General features: G+C 37.6%; 1 protein-coding gene across 2 annotated transcripts in view; it reads left to right on the top strand.

Moving 5' to 3' along the window:
- Nucleotides 1-18,465, top strand: part of Stxbp4 (syntaxin binding protein 4) — a 126,032-nt gene that overhangs the window by 2,559 nt on the left and 105,008 nt on the right. For both annotated transcript variants that reach the window (XM_069993259.1, XM_069993261.1), the window contains exons 2-3: nucleotides 8,386-8,512; nucleotides 11,040-11,172. In XM_069993259.1, coding sequence (XP_069849360.1) covers nucleotides 8,466-8,512; nucleotides 11,040-11,172 — 180 coding nt within the window. In that variant the 5' untranslated portion in view covers nucleotides 8,386-8,465. The remainder of the gene's footprint in view (nucleotides 1-8,385; nucleotides 8,513-11,039; nucleotides 11,173-18,465) is intronic.

The following is an 18,465-nucleotide window of genomic DNA, read 5'->3' as shown; positions in this document are numbered from 1 at the left end:
GCTCAAGACTGAGGCTTTTTCACATACTGCACTAACCTTTCTGGTTTGTTGGAATTTTTTTGCTTTGTTTTTGTTTTGTTTTGTTGTGGATTTTTTTTGCTGGCTAATTGATGAGACCCTCTTGGATCTGTTTGCCCTTGACTGGCTTCCAACCTCAGTCCTCAGATCTCAGCCTCCTAAGTAGCTAGGATTATAGGCATGAACTTTTGTTGCCTGGCTAATGTGGTTGTTCTTCTGTTCCTTCATGGTCTGCATTTACAGCAAGAAAAATGTGAAATTTTGATATTTAGTGAGTAAATATGTAGTAGGCATTCTTTTCTTGTAAGTCTACATGGAATCCATATAGTTTATTTTCCAGTTAATAATCTTTATAATTATTTTCTTGATATCTAATGTCCTCATGTCTACTTCCTCTCTTTAGACAACATTAATATGAAACATACTCATACTTTGCCCACCTCTTCGCTTGTCTCTCCCAGAAGATCTGAGTGCAGGCTGCCATATCCCATTCATGGATCAGTGCATGACCATTTCAGAAAGAAAATCTTCCCCCTCAAGATATGTGTATGAGCTTGTGGAGTGGTCAGCCAGATGTCATGCATTTATTTGCTCTTCATAGGTCCAAAAAGGAATGTTTAAAAATAATGTTATGAATGGTGTTGTCAGAACTTGCATGTGGCAGCAGAAATTTAGCTCAAGCCTTGTCTTTCAGAGGCAACACACTTCTACTATAAAGCCAGTGGCAGGGATCATTCTCTGAGTCTTTCTTTTTGAACAGACTATAAGTGGTTGATTTCAGAAGAAAATTCAGATTGTTCTGTGAGTTTCTTTTCTTTGAGTCTTGTTTTTACACAGCAGCAGAAAATACGTTTTTTTTTTTTCCTACCTGTTAGTTTGTTCACACAAGAGTAATTATGAAGAATCAAAGGGTATTGGAAGTTTTCTTTAGGAAAAAGCTCCAGCTATGTTGTTTTCCCTTTCAAGTCATAAAATTTGTCAGTAGCTTAACAAATGGAGAACAACGAGGAGAAGGACTTAAAGGGAAAAATGACATCAAGGTAAGAAGTGACTGGAAGAAATACATTAAATCCCAGATGTTAAGAAGGGGCATTCAAATATCCAGTAATCACTAACTGTTCTGTGACACATTCATGAATCAACAAGTATTTTGTGTACTTGTGCAGTCACCCTAGGAAACTAAAAAGCACTTACAGTACTCAGCCTCTTGAGTAGCTAGAATTACAAAGTGTGAGCTACCAAGCCCAGCTAAGACCCTGACTTGGGTTTACCACCATTACAGAGTAAGCTTTATTCTATAGACATTCGCTCTATTCTGAGACACGAGAGTTCATTGACCTCCAGTTAAATACTTTGAAGAAAATGTAAAAGCATTTTGTCAAGGAAGTTTGGGAATTGCATTCCTGCTTGCAAAGCTCTTGTGAGTTATTTTCATCTTTGCAGCGATTGGTGAAATAATCTTGTTAATTGTTCATGATGTGTAGTATGTGCCTGTGTGTGTGCTGAGAAATGGGAAGGTGCACTTAGATGTGAACCAATATGCTGCAGATGCATAATTTTCAACAAAAAATTCTTGGATAAGAAGACTCAAAAAAAATGTGGTATATATACACAATGGAATTCTGTGCCTCCATCAGAAAGAATGACATTTCCCTATTTGTTAGGAAATGGAAAGGCTTGGAAAAAATATTAAGTGAAGTAAGCCAAGCCCAAAGAAACATAGGTCCCATGGTTTCCCTTATTTACAATATCTAGTATATGTATGAGTCAAGCAGAAAAGGTCAGATAATGTGATGTTAGGAAAATGAACCCTTAGATATGTATTTAAATGTTTTTTTCTTTCATGCATTTGTTTCTAACGCATTTATAAGATTATTTCTTTGTTGCTTTGTATGTCCCTCCCCCACAGTATAACCCCTGCTTTCACTATATTTGATGTCGGTATAATTTGTGGAGGAGATGGGGAAAACAAGTCATTTAAAGGATACAGATGGACCCGTTGCAACAATGAGAAGTACAAGTTGTCAGGTCAAAAACGAACTTTACAACTTTGGTGTGTGTGTGGTGGGGGGGGCATTGGGTGGGGGGGCGGGGGGAGGCTGGGAAGGGATGTGAAGGGTAAACAAAGGAGGAGACTGCAATGCTTGATAAGAAATGTACTCATTATCTTGCCCATGTAATTGTAACCCCTCTGTACAGTATGTTCACAAAAAATTAAAATTAAAATTTACAAAAAAGACTCAAAAAGAACACAATGAGGATAGAAATAACAATTCCCATTGTTTGGCGTTTTTTAAACCATGATAGAGATTTTGAAGTTAATGTATATATATATATATTTTTTTTTTTAATCAAAAATAACTAAGGAAACTTGGCTAATGAAAGAACATGAGGGTATTTGTCTTCCCAGGTATCAAGGCATATACTATTAAAAAAAAACACCTCTGTGATTAAAATAGATTTTAGTACATGAATAAATTGACTGACCAAAAGCTAGAATAAAAATCACAGAAGAAAGGCCGGCACTGGTGGCTCACTCCTGTCTGTAATCCTAGCTACTCAGGGTCTGAGATCTGAGGATTGCAATTCAAAGCCAGCATGAGCAAGAAAGTATGGGACACTCTAATCTCCAATTAACCACCAGAAAACTGGATGTGAAGCTGTGGCTCAAAGTGGAAAAGCGCTAGCCTTGAGCAAAAGAGCTCAGGGCCAGTATCCAGGCCCTGAGTTCAAGCCCCATGACTGACAAGAAGAAAAAAAAGAGAAGAAAAATCACAGCAGACCCAAATACTTCAGAGATCTGATTGATAATAAAGGTCACATCTTAAGTCAGTGAGGGAAAGATATCTGTTTAATAAGTATAGTGAGCCAACTAGATGACCTTCTGGGGAGAAAATATAGGAGTTGGTCCTCTGCCTCACACTGCATATTAGGACTCATTCAAATGGATCAAAGATGTTAAATTGGAATCAGGAAAGTACTGGAGGAAACGCAAGAGAGTTATTCATGTATTCCTCAATGGGCAGAGACTTTATAATTTGACCTTAAACTCAGAAATCATAAAAGACTAATAAATTTAGCCATAAGCTTTTCTATAACAGATAATCCATAACCAAAAACAGAAGGTGGGGGAAAATGTATATGCAAATCTTAGTCTCTGTCAAATGGATAATCTCCCTAGGATTTCAGAAGCTGAACAGAAAAAAGTAATCAATGAGTAGAAAAAAAATGGCAAAATAAGCAGTTCACAAAAACGGAGTTACTACATGATTCATAAAGCTTAAAGAAAAAAAAACATTCTCATGGACTTCTTTAGGAAAACAGAGAGACTAGCAACAATCCAAAAAGTTATGTAATACATCATGTATTTGAAGTATATTAGTACAGCTATACTGGAGCCTTGGTTCAGCAGTAAAGTGCCTGCCTACTAAGCTCAAGGCCCTGAGTTCAAATGCCAACACCTGAGTTTAAAACCCAGTACTGTTCCCCAAAACTAATAATATAACCCCACTTGATAACATTTTGACAATTTGTATGTTTTAGTATTGCCATTTCATTAAGATTTACTATCATTTTTGGCAGAAGATATTTTTATCCCATTCCATTTAATTTTCTCTATATTTTTAGAATATACAAAAGAACTAGTTTTAGAAAGTATTTTCCAGTAAGTTCTGCTTGGGGGAGGAGGGCTACCAACAGGAAGGGAAGAATAAGGAAGAGGATGAATGAGGATACAGAGTACTTTATTTACATGTATGAAGCAATGAAACATGATGAAATTGTTTAATGAAGGAAGAGCTATAGAGTAAGTATGACTGATTGGGATACTTTGTGTACATGTGCAGAAATATGATGAAATAATGCTTGTACAACTAATGTGTTCTAGTAAAAATAATACTTTCCAAATACTATATGCATAATGACTTTTTTATTTGGTGAGATTTCTAATTATTATAGTTCAATGAAATTGTAAGAAAAAATTTATCTATCAAAGCAAAGCTTTCTGGAATGCATTCATTTTAGAAAACAATTTTTTTTCCTTGTAGTGTTCTACTTTCTCTATTTTTGCTGACCTATCCTTTCCTTCTGTAAGACTAACCAGACTAGATAAACACTATTTTCCTTGAATGTGCATACTTCTAATGAAAACAAAATGTTTTTCTTCTGTGTCATTGTTAATGATATGGAGTTGTGTATACAAATGTGTGTGTGTGTGTGTGTGTGTGTGTGTGTGTGTGTGTGTGTGACATTACGAGAGCCCCTGTTAATTGAGGGCCTTGGAAGAACACTTATGTAATAAAAGGAGTAGAGATGAAATAGTAGAAGAGAGGGAAGGGCTGCAGTGACAATGGTACTTTCTACACACACACACAGTGACAATGGTACTTTCTACACACACACACAGTGACAATGGTACTTTCTACACACACACACACAGACACACAGACACTGCAGTGACAATGGTACTTTCTATACACACACAGTGACAATGGTACTTTCTACACACACACACACACACACACACACACAAACACACACACACACACACACACACACACACACACACACACACACACACACACACACAGAGTTACTAGGTGCCACTGGCTCATGTCTGTAACTCTACCTACTCCGGAGGCCGAGATCTGAGGATTGAGCCAGGGAAGAAAAGTCAATGAGACTTTTATCTCCGATTAACCAGACAAAAGCCAGAAGTAGAGGTGTAGTTCAAGTGGTAAAACACCAGCCTTGAGCAAGAAAATGAAGGGACAGCAGGAAGTCCTGAGGTCAATATCTGTTGTTGATATGGATAAGTTTAGACCCATCTTTTTTTTTTTAATTTTATTTTATTTGTGAACATACTGTACAGAGGGATTACAATTACATGGGCAGGATAATGCATATATATCTTACCAAGCATTGCAGCCTCCTCCTTTGTTTACCCTTCACCTCCCTTCCCAGCCTCCCCTCTCCCCCCCACCCAGTCCTTCCCCTCCACCCCCCACCCACCGACATTGTAAAGCTCGTTTTTGACATGACAATTTGTACTTCTCATTGTTGCAACAGGTCTTATTGTAAGGAAGTTTAATTGTTTTCTTAAGAGAGAAACAAAAACCAACATCTTACTACTTTAATACTCTCTTCCTACTTTCTTGGAGAATGAAGTTTTTCAGTTTTTCTGCATACATTAGTTTCTCAGCATGCTATCTTACAAAAAAATCAACAACTTGGATTTGAAAGCCAGGAAAAGCTGAATTCAAACTATACCATGCAGCTGCCCTGTGACAGTGGTTAAGTCACATGGTTTTTTAAAAACTAACTTTCAAATAAATCTGGTTAATTATAATATGTATGAGCCAATGTAAAGGGGCTGGGTTACTTCTAACGTCAAACAACTAGCATATGGCACTGTTGCCATTTGGGCTTGGATTCTTGAACCTGCATCTAGTGCATTTTTCACAATATTAATAAAATAAATACTCCAGGAATGCTTGACGCATTGTATGACACATAGTGTCAGTAAGTGGTAGCTAGTATTGTGTTATATCAAAAGTTTTCTTGAGGTTTGAGAGAGTGTCCCGTGCATGCAGGGCTAAAGCAATTTGTAATGAATTTGTGCAAATACACTTTTAGAACTGAACCCTCTCCTATGGCTGTGTCAGTCTTGAAGACAACTACAGAGGATTTGCCTCCGAATCACGATTCGTCAGAGCCCTAAGATATTAAGGTCCTCCCCCAGGCTTCCTTCCTCAGGGGGTAGTCCTGAGTGACTTCCTTGGTTTATGGCTGTGGGGCTTCTGCTGACACTGTTGCTTGGTGACTTCGTTTCTCTGGCTGCTGGTGATCTGCATACTTGCACCGTTCCTGTCACATGCTTCTGCAGAAACTGAAGTGTATGCTTCAGGCTATATGTACAGCTCAGGCTCAGCTCCAGAAAGGTAGATCCTTTTTCAGGGTCTAATCTTACAGAAGAATCTGTGATTCCTTCTGTGTATGGTAGTTGGAAAAGAAGATGAATCCCATGATTTCATTTCTCTGCCTCTGTAATTGCTTCAGAGAAAACAGCAGCTATTTGAAGTGAGACTCACTGGTAAATTCCAACAGAGAATTTCACTAGTATCTACTGGAAAACAAAAACAAAAACCCAACACTACTGTCAGTGTACTTTTTAACTATGAAAACTGCGTTTGGGAGAATCCCTAAAAGCTCACAATGGAACCATGCTGTCAGAGCAGGCATGGTGGTTACCTACCTCTCATCCCAGCACTTGGGAGACTGAGGCAGGAATATTTTGAGTTCAGGGGCAGCCTGGAATGTGAAACAAGATCCTTTCTCAAAATAATAATAAAGCCAGGTACTGGTAACTCAAATCTCAAAGCTTAGCTTTTCAGTAGGAATCTGAGACCTGAAAGATGGTGTTTCAAAGCCAAAGGGCACAAAAGTATATGAGGATCTATCTCCAATTAACCCATGAAAATTCAGGACTAGAGGGGTGGCTCTATAGGTGTGGTTCACCTACTGTGAGCAAAGAAAGCCAATTGAGATCTGGAGACCCTAGGACCAGCGCAAAAAATAAACAAAGCAAAAGAAACACACACACATGCAAGATCTATGTCAGATGCTATATATTTGTTTAACAAAGCACACAACCTCTCTGAGTTTAGTTACTTCAATGACAAAGTTGTGCTAAAAGGCCTTAGTATATTTTTCAATAGTAAATATTAGCTGTTGGTTATCAATCAGCTGTATCTTAAAGCTAAATTAAAAAGAAAAACCTAAACCTGATCTTCAGTTAAAACTGACATTCCACCTGAGCATCTGTCTTCTTTACCTCCCAGGAGGACACTAATAGAAGGGTTAAAAGCTTATGTGCACTATTGATTCATAGTGTTCCTTTGCTTCATTCAGATCTCTTATGTAGAAGTACTTAGCCTCTGTTCAGATTGTTTTAATTAAATGAAACTACACTATTGCCTGTAATTTTCACAGTGGAGCTATAGGAGACATTAAAATCATATTTTTTAAGTCTTTTCATAGGAAACTGTTGAAGCTCATAAAGTACAATGAGTCAGAGTAATATAGACTCTGCAGGAAGTTCCTCAAGAGAGCTGATGAGCTAAGAATTTTGGTTCTCTTCTAGTGTATTGTTCAATTATTTTTCTGACCACACTCTTTATAGCCTAATCCTCACAAGAGACATTGTCCTCAAACTTTTGTTGGTATGTAATTTTTAAGCTTAGCTCTGGTGCAAGTTGTAATAGTTACCTAAAATTTCATTCGGTGCATCCCTTTTGCCAAAGAACACAGATTTTATATAGAGCTGCAAAATAATGAAGGTATGGATTTGCATAAGCATCTATATGCAGGTATGCATATGTGTCATGTTTACCTAATGCTTTTGTTTTTTGTTTCTTTTTTTTGCCAGTCCTGGGGCTTGAACTCAGAGCCCGGGCACTGTCCCTATACTTTTGCACTCAGGCTATAGCTCTACCACTTGAGCCACAGCTTTTTTGGTACTTAATTAGAGATAAGAATCTCATAACTGCCTGGGTTGGCTTTGAACTTCGAATCATGATCCTTACATCTCAGCCTACTGAGTTGCTAGGATTACAGACATGAGCCACCGGGTGCCCAGCCTAGATGACGTTTTTTTATATATTTCTGTGCCATGAATATATTGTTATGCCAGGCCGCAGACCCCCAAAGACCACCAGGGAGCCAAGCCCGATGCAAGTACACAAGAGCCATTTATTGCAAGCTCGAGCCAGCGGGTCAGAGTTGAGAGTCCCAGCCACATGTTCAGCAAGGTTTTTATAGGGTTTCCAGCAAGAAGAGGGGGTTTCCATCCTAGCAGTTACATGATTGGCTTAAGGTTTACGGGCTTCTACATAATTGGTCAGCATTTCACGGGCAAGTTTCAGGGTAGGCTCATTGGTTAGGGGCATAATCATTTCCAGTAAGGGTAGGGGCTTTCCAACTTAGTGATTACAGGATTGGTTAAATCATATATAACAAGCAGATCATTGGTTGGGATACATAAGACTACCCATAGGAATGCAGGCAACAATATATTTTTTAATTGTTTATGACCCTACAGATGCTTTTTCCAGGAACTTGACCAACCTGTCCATTTTCCAGCAACTGGGGACGTGTTTCTCAACCCATTGTCTAACTGGCAGTTGCTAGGGGTATAATTGCAGTTTCGATTGTGGGTTTTCTGAGAACTTTTCCAAAAACTGGTTTTTCTGATAGCTGTCCCTTAAGTGGCTAACTTGTGTTCTTCCTCAACAATATGATGTTTTTATGCAAAGTTGGCATCAAATTGAACTGTTTTGAGACCTAGCAATTTGTTTCCTATTGTTCCAGTCTTTGGAAGAGGATTTCTAAACTCTTCATCAAGATCTTCATTTACACAGCTGTTAAGTCCCCAGGACTGGGGTGAAAACATGAACAGAATTCTGTCTGCTGCAGAACCATCGAGCCTACTTGAAAAGTAAATTTTAAACTAACTACTTTCTCACACTTTGAAATATATTTACTATTTGTGAACATGTTTACAAATAATTAGCATTACTATCCATTTGCTAAACATTTACATATTAGTGAGCAAAATACATGTACTATTCATTAACATTTAATTAGAAGTTTTTTAAGGAAGGCATTAAGCCAGGCACTTAAGTACAATATCCTGCTGGGCTCTGATGCCTCACACTTATAACCCTAGCTACTCATGAGCCTGAGATCTGAGGATCAAAGTTTGAAACTAGCTCAAGCAGACAAATCTGAGAGACTCTGATCTCTAATTAACAAGCAAAAAGCCAGAAATGGAGGTATGGCTCAATTGGTAGAGTCTCCATCTGGAATAAAAAAAATCTAAATAAGACTGTGAATCCTCAAGTAAAAGTTCTAGTACCAGCACATACATAAAAAACTGCAAGATTCTACTTGATGTGCAGGTCATGAGGTCGCAGTCAGAGGCTAACCCAGGTAAAAATTCAAGACCCTATTTGAAATATACACTAAAGGCAAAAAGGCCTGAGCCTTGGCTTAAGTAGTAGAGAGTTGCTTAGCAGGCCCGAAGATTTAGTTCAGACTTCCCCCAACCCCTGAAACAAAGACTTAAACATGTATAAGGTTTATACCGCTATTATGATTTTGGAGCTTGCATATAACAATTCTGTGTAAAAAGGAAGATGTAAAACTATTGATATACAGCTGAGCACCACTGGCTCATGCCTATAATCTTAGCTACTTAGGAGGCTGAGATCTGAGGATTCTAAGTCCAAGCCAGCCCAGGCAGGAAAGTCTGTGAGACTCTTATCTCCAATTACTCAGAAAATGCTGGAAGTGACTATGTGGCTCAAGTGGTAGAGTATTAGCCTTGAGTCAAAGACCAGGTCCTGAGTTCAGGCCCTATTGATATAGTTCAATGTCAATTCAGAAACAAAACCATCATGGCAAAAAAAGATAAGAAGTAAGTACACTATTATTTGAATAACACGTGCTATGTTTGGATTAGAAAAAGATGAGTCTTTCATTGAAAAAAATAATGTATGCTAAAGATTATGTGTAATATTTGAAAGAAATTCACATTTAGAGGGGTGTAGAGGTCACTACAGAGATTGGCTGCTGAAATGAGAAATGGATAGCTTAGTTTCTGTTCTCTCCTTAGGCTCTCCTTTGAGGTTTCATTCTGCTTTTGTAACCTAATGTCCCTTGAAGAATTGGTTGAGGTGATGAAATCCATATAAATAGAACATCTGGACCCAGTCCTTCTTGGCTTTTATCTAGCTAATTGTCTGTTGTCCTAGTAACCACATGGGCTTATAGAGCTGAAACAGTGCAGCAAATCTGAGATGTGATTCATACATAGAGAAGAAAATATCCAATAGCTGATGCTGTATTTTAATTTTTTTCATTCTTGGGCTGGAAAGGTGGCTCAGTGGTAGAGTGCTTGCCTTGCAGGCATGAGGCCCTGGGTTCAATTCCTCAGCACCACATAAGCAAAAAGAAAAAAGCCGGAAGTGGCACTGTGGCTCAAGTGGTAGAGTGCTAGCCTTGAGCTGAAGAGCTGAGGGACAGCGCCCAGGCCCAGAGTTCAGGCCCCACTACCGGACCCCCCCCCCAAAAAAAAAAAAGTGTAATTTTTTTCATTCTTTTTTATCCTTTGAAAAGAATGTTCAGAAAGCTTTTTCTGAAAGATACAGTGATATGGAATGGCATGAAGTCACTTTTCTCTGAGGTCATATCAGGGTTTGGTATGTCGGGAGTTAGCTGGAGATCCTCTGTACTCTGCAGTGACTTAATGCACCCGTGAGGCAGATCTAGACCACCTTCTGCCTCTGAAGAAAGGCAAATGGGGATAACACTGATACTTCCTAAATTTGTGCCCTAGGCCCACCAACTTAAGCTGTAAGACTTTGGGATCTTTTAGAAAAAGAAAATGAGGGTAAAAATCTTCAGAGTCTTTTAGATTACTTTGAATGGCATTATGCATGTGTATTGTTCAGTCTAGTTCCATGGTGCATAAACAGGCTGACATAAGCCTTACTTCAAACTTTGACCAAATTGAAATTCAGATTTTGTTTAACCAGAGAATTCACTGTATTGAATTTCAAAAACATAAACTGGTGATACCTTTTGTAGAATCCTTTACTTTTGTAGAAAGGGTAGCTGGAACAAATACTATTTTTGTAATAGGAAAAGAAATTCTTTTTAAATTTAAAAGATTGAAATGGAGGTTATTTATTTTGTGTGTTTAAAATATTTTTTTATATTTTACTCCACAGAAGTAAGCATTATTTCTGTAAATTCATTTTATGTTTTAGTTGTTTTGAAAAACAGAATTTAAAATATCGGTAAGTAAGAGAATCTGTTTGGCTGCTTGTTTATCACCGTACTTTGTAAATGTAGTTGCTAATGGTGCTAAGCATTTGGGTTGTCTGCTTCAACAATATAAAGAAGAGATAGGGTATAGACCTCTAGCCTAACCTATGAGTACTTCCTTATTTTTCTCCTAGGAATCCTGCCTTTCAGATAATAACAATTACCAAGGAAACAGGCCTGGGTCTGAAAATCCTAGGAGGAATTAACAGGAATGAAGGCCCATTGGTATATATCCAAGAAGTCATTCCTGGAGGAGATTGTCACAAGGTAAAAATAAAAGTAAAAACATTCCCTCCCATTATACAAACAAAATACTCACCAGTTGTAAAGTTGTTTTCCTACTTTATCAATAAGTTTTAGTAGAACCTGGAGGTCCTCAATGAAGGATAAAAAAGGATTGCAAAATAGACTTTCACCCTCAAGGATCTCTGTCCTAACAATAGATTTTACATATAAGAAAGAATAACATGTCACACTCTTAACTATTATTCTATATAGCTTGATATTATGAGAGAGAATATATGTGAGAAAGAGTCCTTTTGGTAAATTTGTTCTTATTATTGTTCTTTTGGGTTTTATTAAATACATGATCCTGCTCTTATTCCTTCCCCTACTACAAAAATTTATTTAGCAAGGAGTTTGTTCATCTGGATTATTTTTTTCCCTTGCTGAGAAAAAAATTATTTCTAGAAAAAACGTTAAAAATAATTCTAATTGTTTTAGGTTTTTTTCAGGTTTGTTCATATAATAAAGTTCTTGAAATGTATTTTCCAAGTGCAAAGTTTAAATTTTAAATTTATATATTGACATATATTTTTGGCTACTCATTTTAAATTGTTAAATAGGAACATATTTAAATGTTAAATTTAAATAAATTTAAAAAATGAGAATTTTCTTCTGTGAATCAAGTTATTTAGTGCTACTTTAGTTTTAAATTATTAGGGGCTAGAAGGGAGAAGAAGGGAGCATACTTGATATAATACATTAACAAATCAAGATGCCTAACGAATGACGATAATTTTCGTTTAAGATAGTGGAACCAGATGTGGTAGTTCATGCCTCTAATCACATCTACAGGGGAGATGTGAGTAGATGGAAAGCAAGGCTGGGATTAGGAAAGGCAAAAATAATAAGAGACTCCATCTAGAAAATAACTAAAGCAAAATGGGCTAGGTGGGTGGGTGGGTGGGGGGTGGTCATGACTCAAGTGGTAGATGGCCTGCCTAAGAAGCTGGAGGCCAAGTTCAAAGCTTAGTAGCAACCCACCCCACCACCAAAAAAAAAGACAAGCATTTGTGCTTCTTTTATTTCACTAGAAACCATTTGAAGATAGAGTAATAATTAGCTAGATATAGTGCTAAATGACACTTTCTGCTGTCATTGTAAGCAAACTAAGAAATTATACCCATGATAAATATTTTTTCTTAGTGCTTTGGCTTAGAATTTCATTAAAAAAAAGAGGGAGAATTAAAAAGTGAAACTTTCTTTTTTTTTTTAAATTTTATTTTATTTGTGAACATACTGTACAGAGGGGTTACAATTACATGGGCAGGATAATGCGTACATTTCTTACCAAGCATTGCAGCCTCCTCCTTTTGTTTACCCTTCACCTCCCTTCCCAGCCTCCCCCCTCCCCCCCAATCCCAATCCTTCTCCTTCTCCCCCCTTCGCCCCCCCCCCCCCCCCACTGACGTTGTAAAGCTCGTTTTGGACATGACAACTTGTACTTCTCATTGTTGCAACAGGTCCACCTGTATCCTTAAACAACTGGTTTTTCCCCATCTCCTTCTCAAGTTATACTGACATCAAATATAGTGAAAGCAGGGGTTATACTGTGGGGGAGGGACATACAAAGCAACAAACAGATAATCTTATAAATGCGTTAGAAACACATGCATGAAAGAAAAAAAACTTTCTAATGGACTTATACTGTCTCATTTCCACTAGAGAGCAGCATAGAGTTATTAATGTTCTAGTCAAGGCAAAAAAGAATACAGCCAGAGTAGAGAAAGGTGTAGGAGAGTTCACTTATTTTCCACTGGTTACATTTACTTCTCAATATTTCCTCAAGGTGGAGCACCTTAGGTAGTTTTCTTTTCTTCAAATACTAAGTAGATACAATTATGTTTTAAAATATTTAATAATGTCCATACTGAGGTCTAAATACTCTTCTGCTTATGGTAGTAAGTTCCTAATCTACAGAAATTTCTGGATATTGGGGACAGCTTATAAGACAAGTGATAGGCTCATAAGGCTCCCATTATTAAGAAGGTGACTTCGTCAGCTTAATATTTTCTGAAATGCATGGGAATGGCTTAAGGTGCTGTAATTTCATTTTAATGTAAGTTTTTAGAATTAATGCAGTATATAGCTGGCTTTTTTTTCACAAGTATTCCCAAACTAAAAGGGACTTACTGGACCTCTGAAAGAATATTCTTCAAATAATTATATTTACCCATCCAGTTCCCACAACCAGATATTATTGTTCTGGCAAATGTGAGAATTCTTGAGCAGTTAAGCCATATATCATGTTTCTTTGAAAACCATAATCCCAGAGTTCAAAATTTGGCATGTAATGAGCACAGTTTTCCACTTCAGGAAGGAAACAAGATTTCCCTCTCTGGAGGTAGCTTAGAGATTGAGAACAACTATCCCAGGTACTGAGTTAAGGAATGAGGAAAGCTCCAAGGCCATTTTCACCCATCAGCTAGTCCCCTGTCCATACATTCAGCAATTGGTCTTAGGTCTCTCCTAGCCTCAATAGTCCTGTGAGTTTCATACCCACCCATCCAATTTCCTGATAAGATTTTCTATGTGGATTTAGAGGCATCTCAAAACTCAACATTTCTGAGCTACATGGCATGATATTCACCTCAGTGCCCTCATCTCATTTCTTCCCAGTCAGAGGCTTCTCCAGTGATGAGTGGCACAGTGAAGTAACACAAAGTCAAAAAACCTAACCACATCATAACTGCTTCCTCTCCCAGGATGACCTATTTCGCTCATGTACTGAGGACTTCTTTTCTTACTAAGAAGCCCTTGATTCTACTCTTCCTACTTATCTTAAGCTGTCATCCATTTGATTTTATGATCTGCTTTGATGCATCATGCCTACTTTCCTTTTCTCCCATCCTGCCTCAGTAATATCTACCCTGCCTTCCTACAGGGTTCTGTGTAGTGTGGCTTTTGCCCTTGACTTCTCTATTTCTCCATCCCTATGCTTCCAAGAGACTGGCCTTCTCTCAGGCCCTGGAAATGGTTGCTTTATTACCTTACCTACCATTACATTAGACTGGGAACTAGACTTTCTTCTCTTTCTATTACCAGATACCAATTCAAAGGCTACTTCCTAGGTGAGATGTTCACCAGTCTTGATATCTGTGATTGTTTTAGCAACCCTAATGAACTATTAGCTGGTATATATATTTCCTAAGGGCAAAAATTCAAACCAGTTTTATTCACAGTAGTGTCCTTAGTAAGATGCTTGACTTGTATCACTTGCTTAAATTAATATTAATTATTATTGACTGAAGGGTCCCTTGATCATTACATTTCTGTGATTTGCCTTTTTACTATTCCATGCTGCCATTTGGGCACCATACCAACATATCTACTTTTCTTCTCTGGCCCTGAGTGTCACATTTAGATATCACCTGAGGTTTTTAAGTGGTTTTTGTTAATTTCATTACTGCTAATAACACTCGGAAAGCAAGCAAGAATCAAAAGCTTCTCAAACCTGATAGCTTAGTTTATTCTAAGATGTATGCTAACACATATGCTTATAAGCTATGTATATCCATATAATGCATACATATAAATTGTGTAGTGTGTGTTTTGTGTGCGTATATTTTTTTCACATCTCTAGAATTGAGATGGGTCTCACAATCCATGCTTAATTGCCAACATTTTTTTTCTTAGTACTATTTATGTAAGTAATATTGACTTATAATCAGTGACATCTTAGATTTGATCTTGTTATCAGGTCCTGTAGTTAAAGACAAAAGTCACACAGATGCAGGTGCTTCTGATTGGTCTGTGTCCACAAAGGATGCAGAAGGGCATATTTAACTTTAAGAACAGATCTGTTCTCAGATCTGTAAAACCTTCCCCTGGCACTTAGATGGATCTTTTGACCAATTTCCTGGTGGTAGCTAAGGAAGTGATAGCCAAAACCGCTTACTTTTCAAGATCACTCTCGTTTGCCAGTGCTATTTTTGTCATAACCATCTTAATTTTTTCAGGCCAACTTCTGGACCTCAGCAATTTATTGTTATTGTATTCCTAACACTGCACTGGAGAAAACATTCATGAGAAGGACATGATTTGGTCAACTGGAAAAATTAGGGCTCCTAGCTCTGGAATTTCTGAATTAATAGTCTATAATTCAGGATGGGGAAGTAAGAGTAAGCAAAGATAAGACAAAATGCGTTAATACAAGCCGGGCACCAGTGCTCACTCCTGTAATCCTAGCTACTGAGGAGGCTGAGATCTGAGGATCATGGTTCAAAGCCAGCCTGGGCAGAAAAGTCCATGAGACTCTTATCTCCAATTAACCACTAGAAAACCGGAAGTGGTGCTATGGCTCAAGTGGTAGAGCGCTCACCTTGAGCTGAAGAGTGCAGGGATAGTGCCCAAGCCCAGAGTTCAAGCCCCACAACTGACAAAAAATAAATAAATAAATAAAAATTAATATAATTAAGTAAAGCTGGGGAATTGGAAAAAACTTGTAGCAGAAGATAGTGTTGAATCCGGCTATAAAGTTAAAGTGAGAGTTTATCAGCTAGAGTCATAGGTGGGTAAATGGTGGCATGCCAAATAGAAATGGATACATGGAGTTGGAAAGCCTACAGCTGATTAGATGAACATTCTCTGAGAATAGGATAGAGAATGCTTATGCCAGGGTGGGAGATGTGTGATGAGACTAGAAAAAAGCTAGTTTATTGTGCTCATTTTTAGAAGTAGAGGACCTTCACCTTTTCTCTACTAGTGGGCAGTCATCAGAAGTTGTCAGTTGAAGAGTTACATAATTTATCAATCATGTGAAGATAATCCACAACAGATAGAAGAGTCTGAGTCTCTGAGTCACCTTACTTTATTTAAAACTTACAATGTACTTTGCATGCTGTTTGAATGGTACAGCAACCTTATGTTATAGATATTTACTCTCACTTTGAAGCCCAGAAAATAGATGGAGTTTCATAGTGATTACACAGCTTTCATCAAGTTTATATTAACAACTAGAGATAAAAGAAGGGTACAGGACTATGTATAGTGCTGCATACCTGGAATCCCTTGTACATAGGAGGCAGAGATAGGAAGATCACGGTTCAAGGCCAGCCTGGGCAAAAAAATTAGGGAGATTCCCACCTCAACAAATAAGTCAGGCACAGTAGAATGTGTTTTACCGCAGCTTCTCCAGAGGCGTAGGTAGCAGGACTGCAGTGTAGGTCCAAGCAAAAAGCACAAATCCCCTGAAAAACAAATTAAAGCAGAAAATCCCAGGGACATGGATCAAGTAAGCCAGGCTCTGAGTTCAAATTCAAATGCTGCCCTCACCCCCAAAAAAGTTTAGTCTGTAGTTTGTGAAAGTATGGGGCAGGCAGGAATCTAAAAGCTTACAGAAGGAGCATTCCTTTTGGGCATAATTACTTAGTTAAATCAGAATCAGGCTGTATACTTGGATTCTAATAATATGTTATCGTTGGAAGTGAAGAGTGCTAGTAGTTTTTAACAGCAATGTGGCTATGGTTAGGGACATACACTTATTGCAATGTATACATGACCTTCCGTGTGAGGAAGGTCTGTCTGAAGGTCAGCATGGGGAAGTTTCTGGTAGGTGGCTTGCCAAGTCATGTAATTGCTCAGTCACTGCTGAGAGAGAATACAGACTGAGGAAGAGGGCTCAGCCTACCCCTGAAGTCACAATTTCACATATACATTAACCCAGCTGGAGCAGAATTCATTCGTTTAGAATGCCAGAGTTTTACAGAAATAACTTTGTTTTCATTTCAGGTTCTGACTTTTAAACAGGCTCAGAAATTCACATGATGGGCTTAGATTTTATTCTAGGAGTTGAGTGAAAGATTTAAAAAAAATATCTTGTAAATACTTTTTTGAAAGTAAAAAATAAGCAGAGTGTAGTAGTGCATGCCTCACAGCACTTGGGAAGTTGAGATAGGAGGATCATGAGTTCAAGGCCAACGTGGGATAATAGGAAAGTAAACATAAAAATGCCAGTTCATGTGGACTGCTATCGCAGTCCAAAGACATTTTTCCTGTTCTCTCTCGCATCTTGGTGGAAAATGCTCCTTTGCTACATTAGAATACTTCAACACAAGACAGGTTAAGTGAGATTCATAAAAAGTTCCCTCAGCACTACCAACACTATACAGCCAGACAAGAAAGAAAGAGTGGGAAGTCATAGATCAATCTAAATGTTGTGGCCCACTTGTGTTTTCTTTGCCTTTTCACTACACCCCTGAAAACCCACTGTGATTCCTATTGGATCCATGGATACAGAAGTTAACAGCAAACAAGATTTTAGCAAACAAGATTACGCAAAGAAGACTGTGAACTCCTCTGTCCCCTTCCCTCTCTTTCACTATTTATGAAAGTCTAGCTAGTAGATTGCAGAGCTCAAATCCAAATTCTGGTTTATCTGATTGCTAAACACTACACTGTTTGCAGTTCAGTTCATTACTTCTAAAGGCTTCTACCCAGATGAAAGATAGTTATCATCTGATTTATAGTCATCATCATAGAATCTTGCCTCTTCAAGGAAATTTAGTAAGAGGAAGGAACTATAAGTTCTGAGAACATTCACACTGAAACACAATAACCTAATTTTCTTACTGCCTGCCACCACCACTTTTAAAACCTTTCTTTGCCTCCCTATCTGTGTCTTCTGCATGCTTTGATCATGTTTTTCTTTCAGTTGCTGTCAGGCTTAGGGATATTAGTTAATATTACTGTTGACATTAAATCTCAACTAACATCTACTTTATGAAGCCATTTCTAATAAGGAATTACTTTATTACTGATATAAATAAATAACTATAAATTATATAAGTATACTTTATTACTAATATTATTTATTTCTAATAAGGAATTACTTTATTAAATTGTGTAAAGCTGGATTCAACAATGGCAGATACTTACTTTTAAATATTAGACTAAAAATTTTTCTATTTGACCCTTCCAATACCAGTATGTGTTAATGTGTGTATATATGTATATGCAACTGGAATAGTGTGTGTGTGTGTGTGTGTGTGTGTGTGTGTGTGTGTGTGTGTGTGTGTGTGTGTGAAAATGGTTAGGTTTTTTATTGACATTTTAGTTTAATTTTTAGTAAGTGAGTATGCTTAACTAAAATTTTGCATAGTAAATTACAAGCTAATGGACACAAGTGTCTGAGTATAATCTTGGGATGGTTCATTTAAATGCATACATCGTGAAACTATGTCTAAAAAGAATGCAGGCAAGATATAACTGTGTTTAGAAAAATCAGCCCTTCTGTGTCATTGAATATGTACGAAGGATCCATATGGTAGATATTTTCTC

The sequence above is a fragment of the Dipodomys merriami genome, unplaced genomic scaffold (genome assembly GCF_024711535.1).
Source record: "Dipodomys merriami isolate MVZ:Mamm:240054 unplaced genomic scaffold, mDipMer1.0.p SCAF_42, whole genome shotgun sequence".
Lineage (NCBI taxonomy): Eukaryota > Metazoa > Chordata > Mammalia > Rodentia > Heteromyidae > Dipodomys > Dipodomys merriami.
This window is presented reverse-complemented; position numbering and strand designations above follow the sequence as displayed.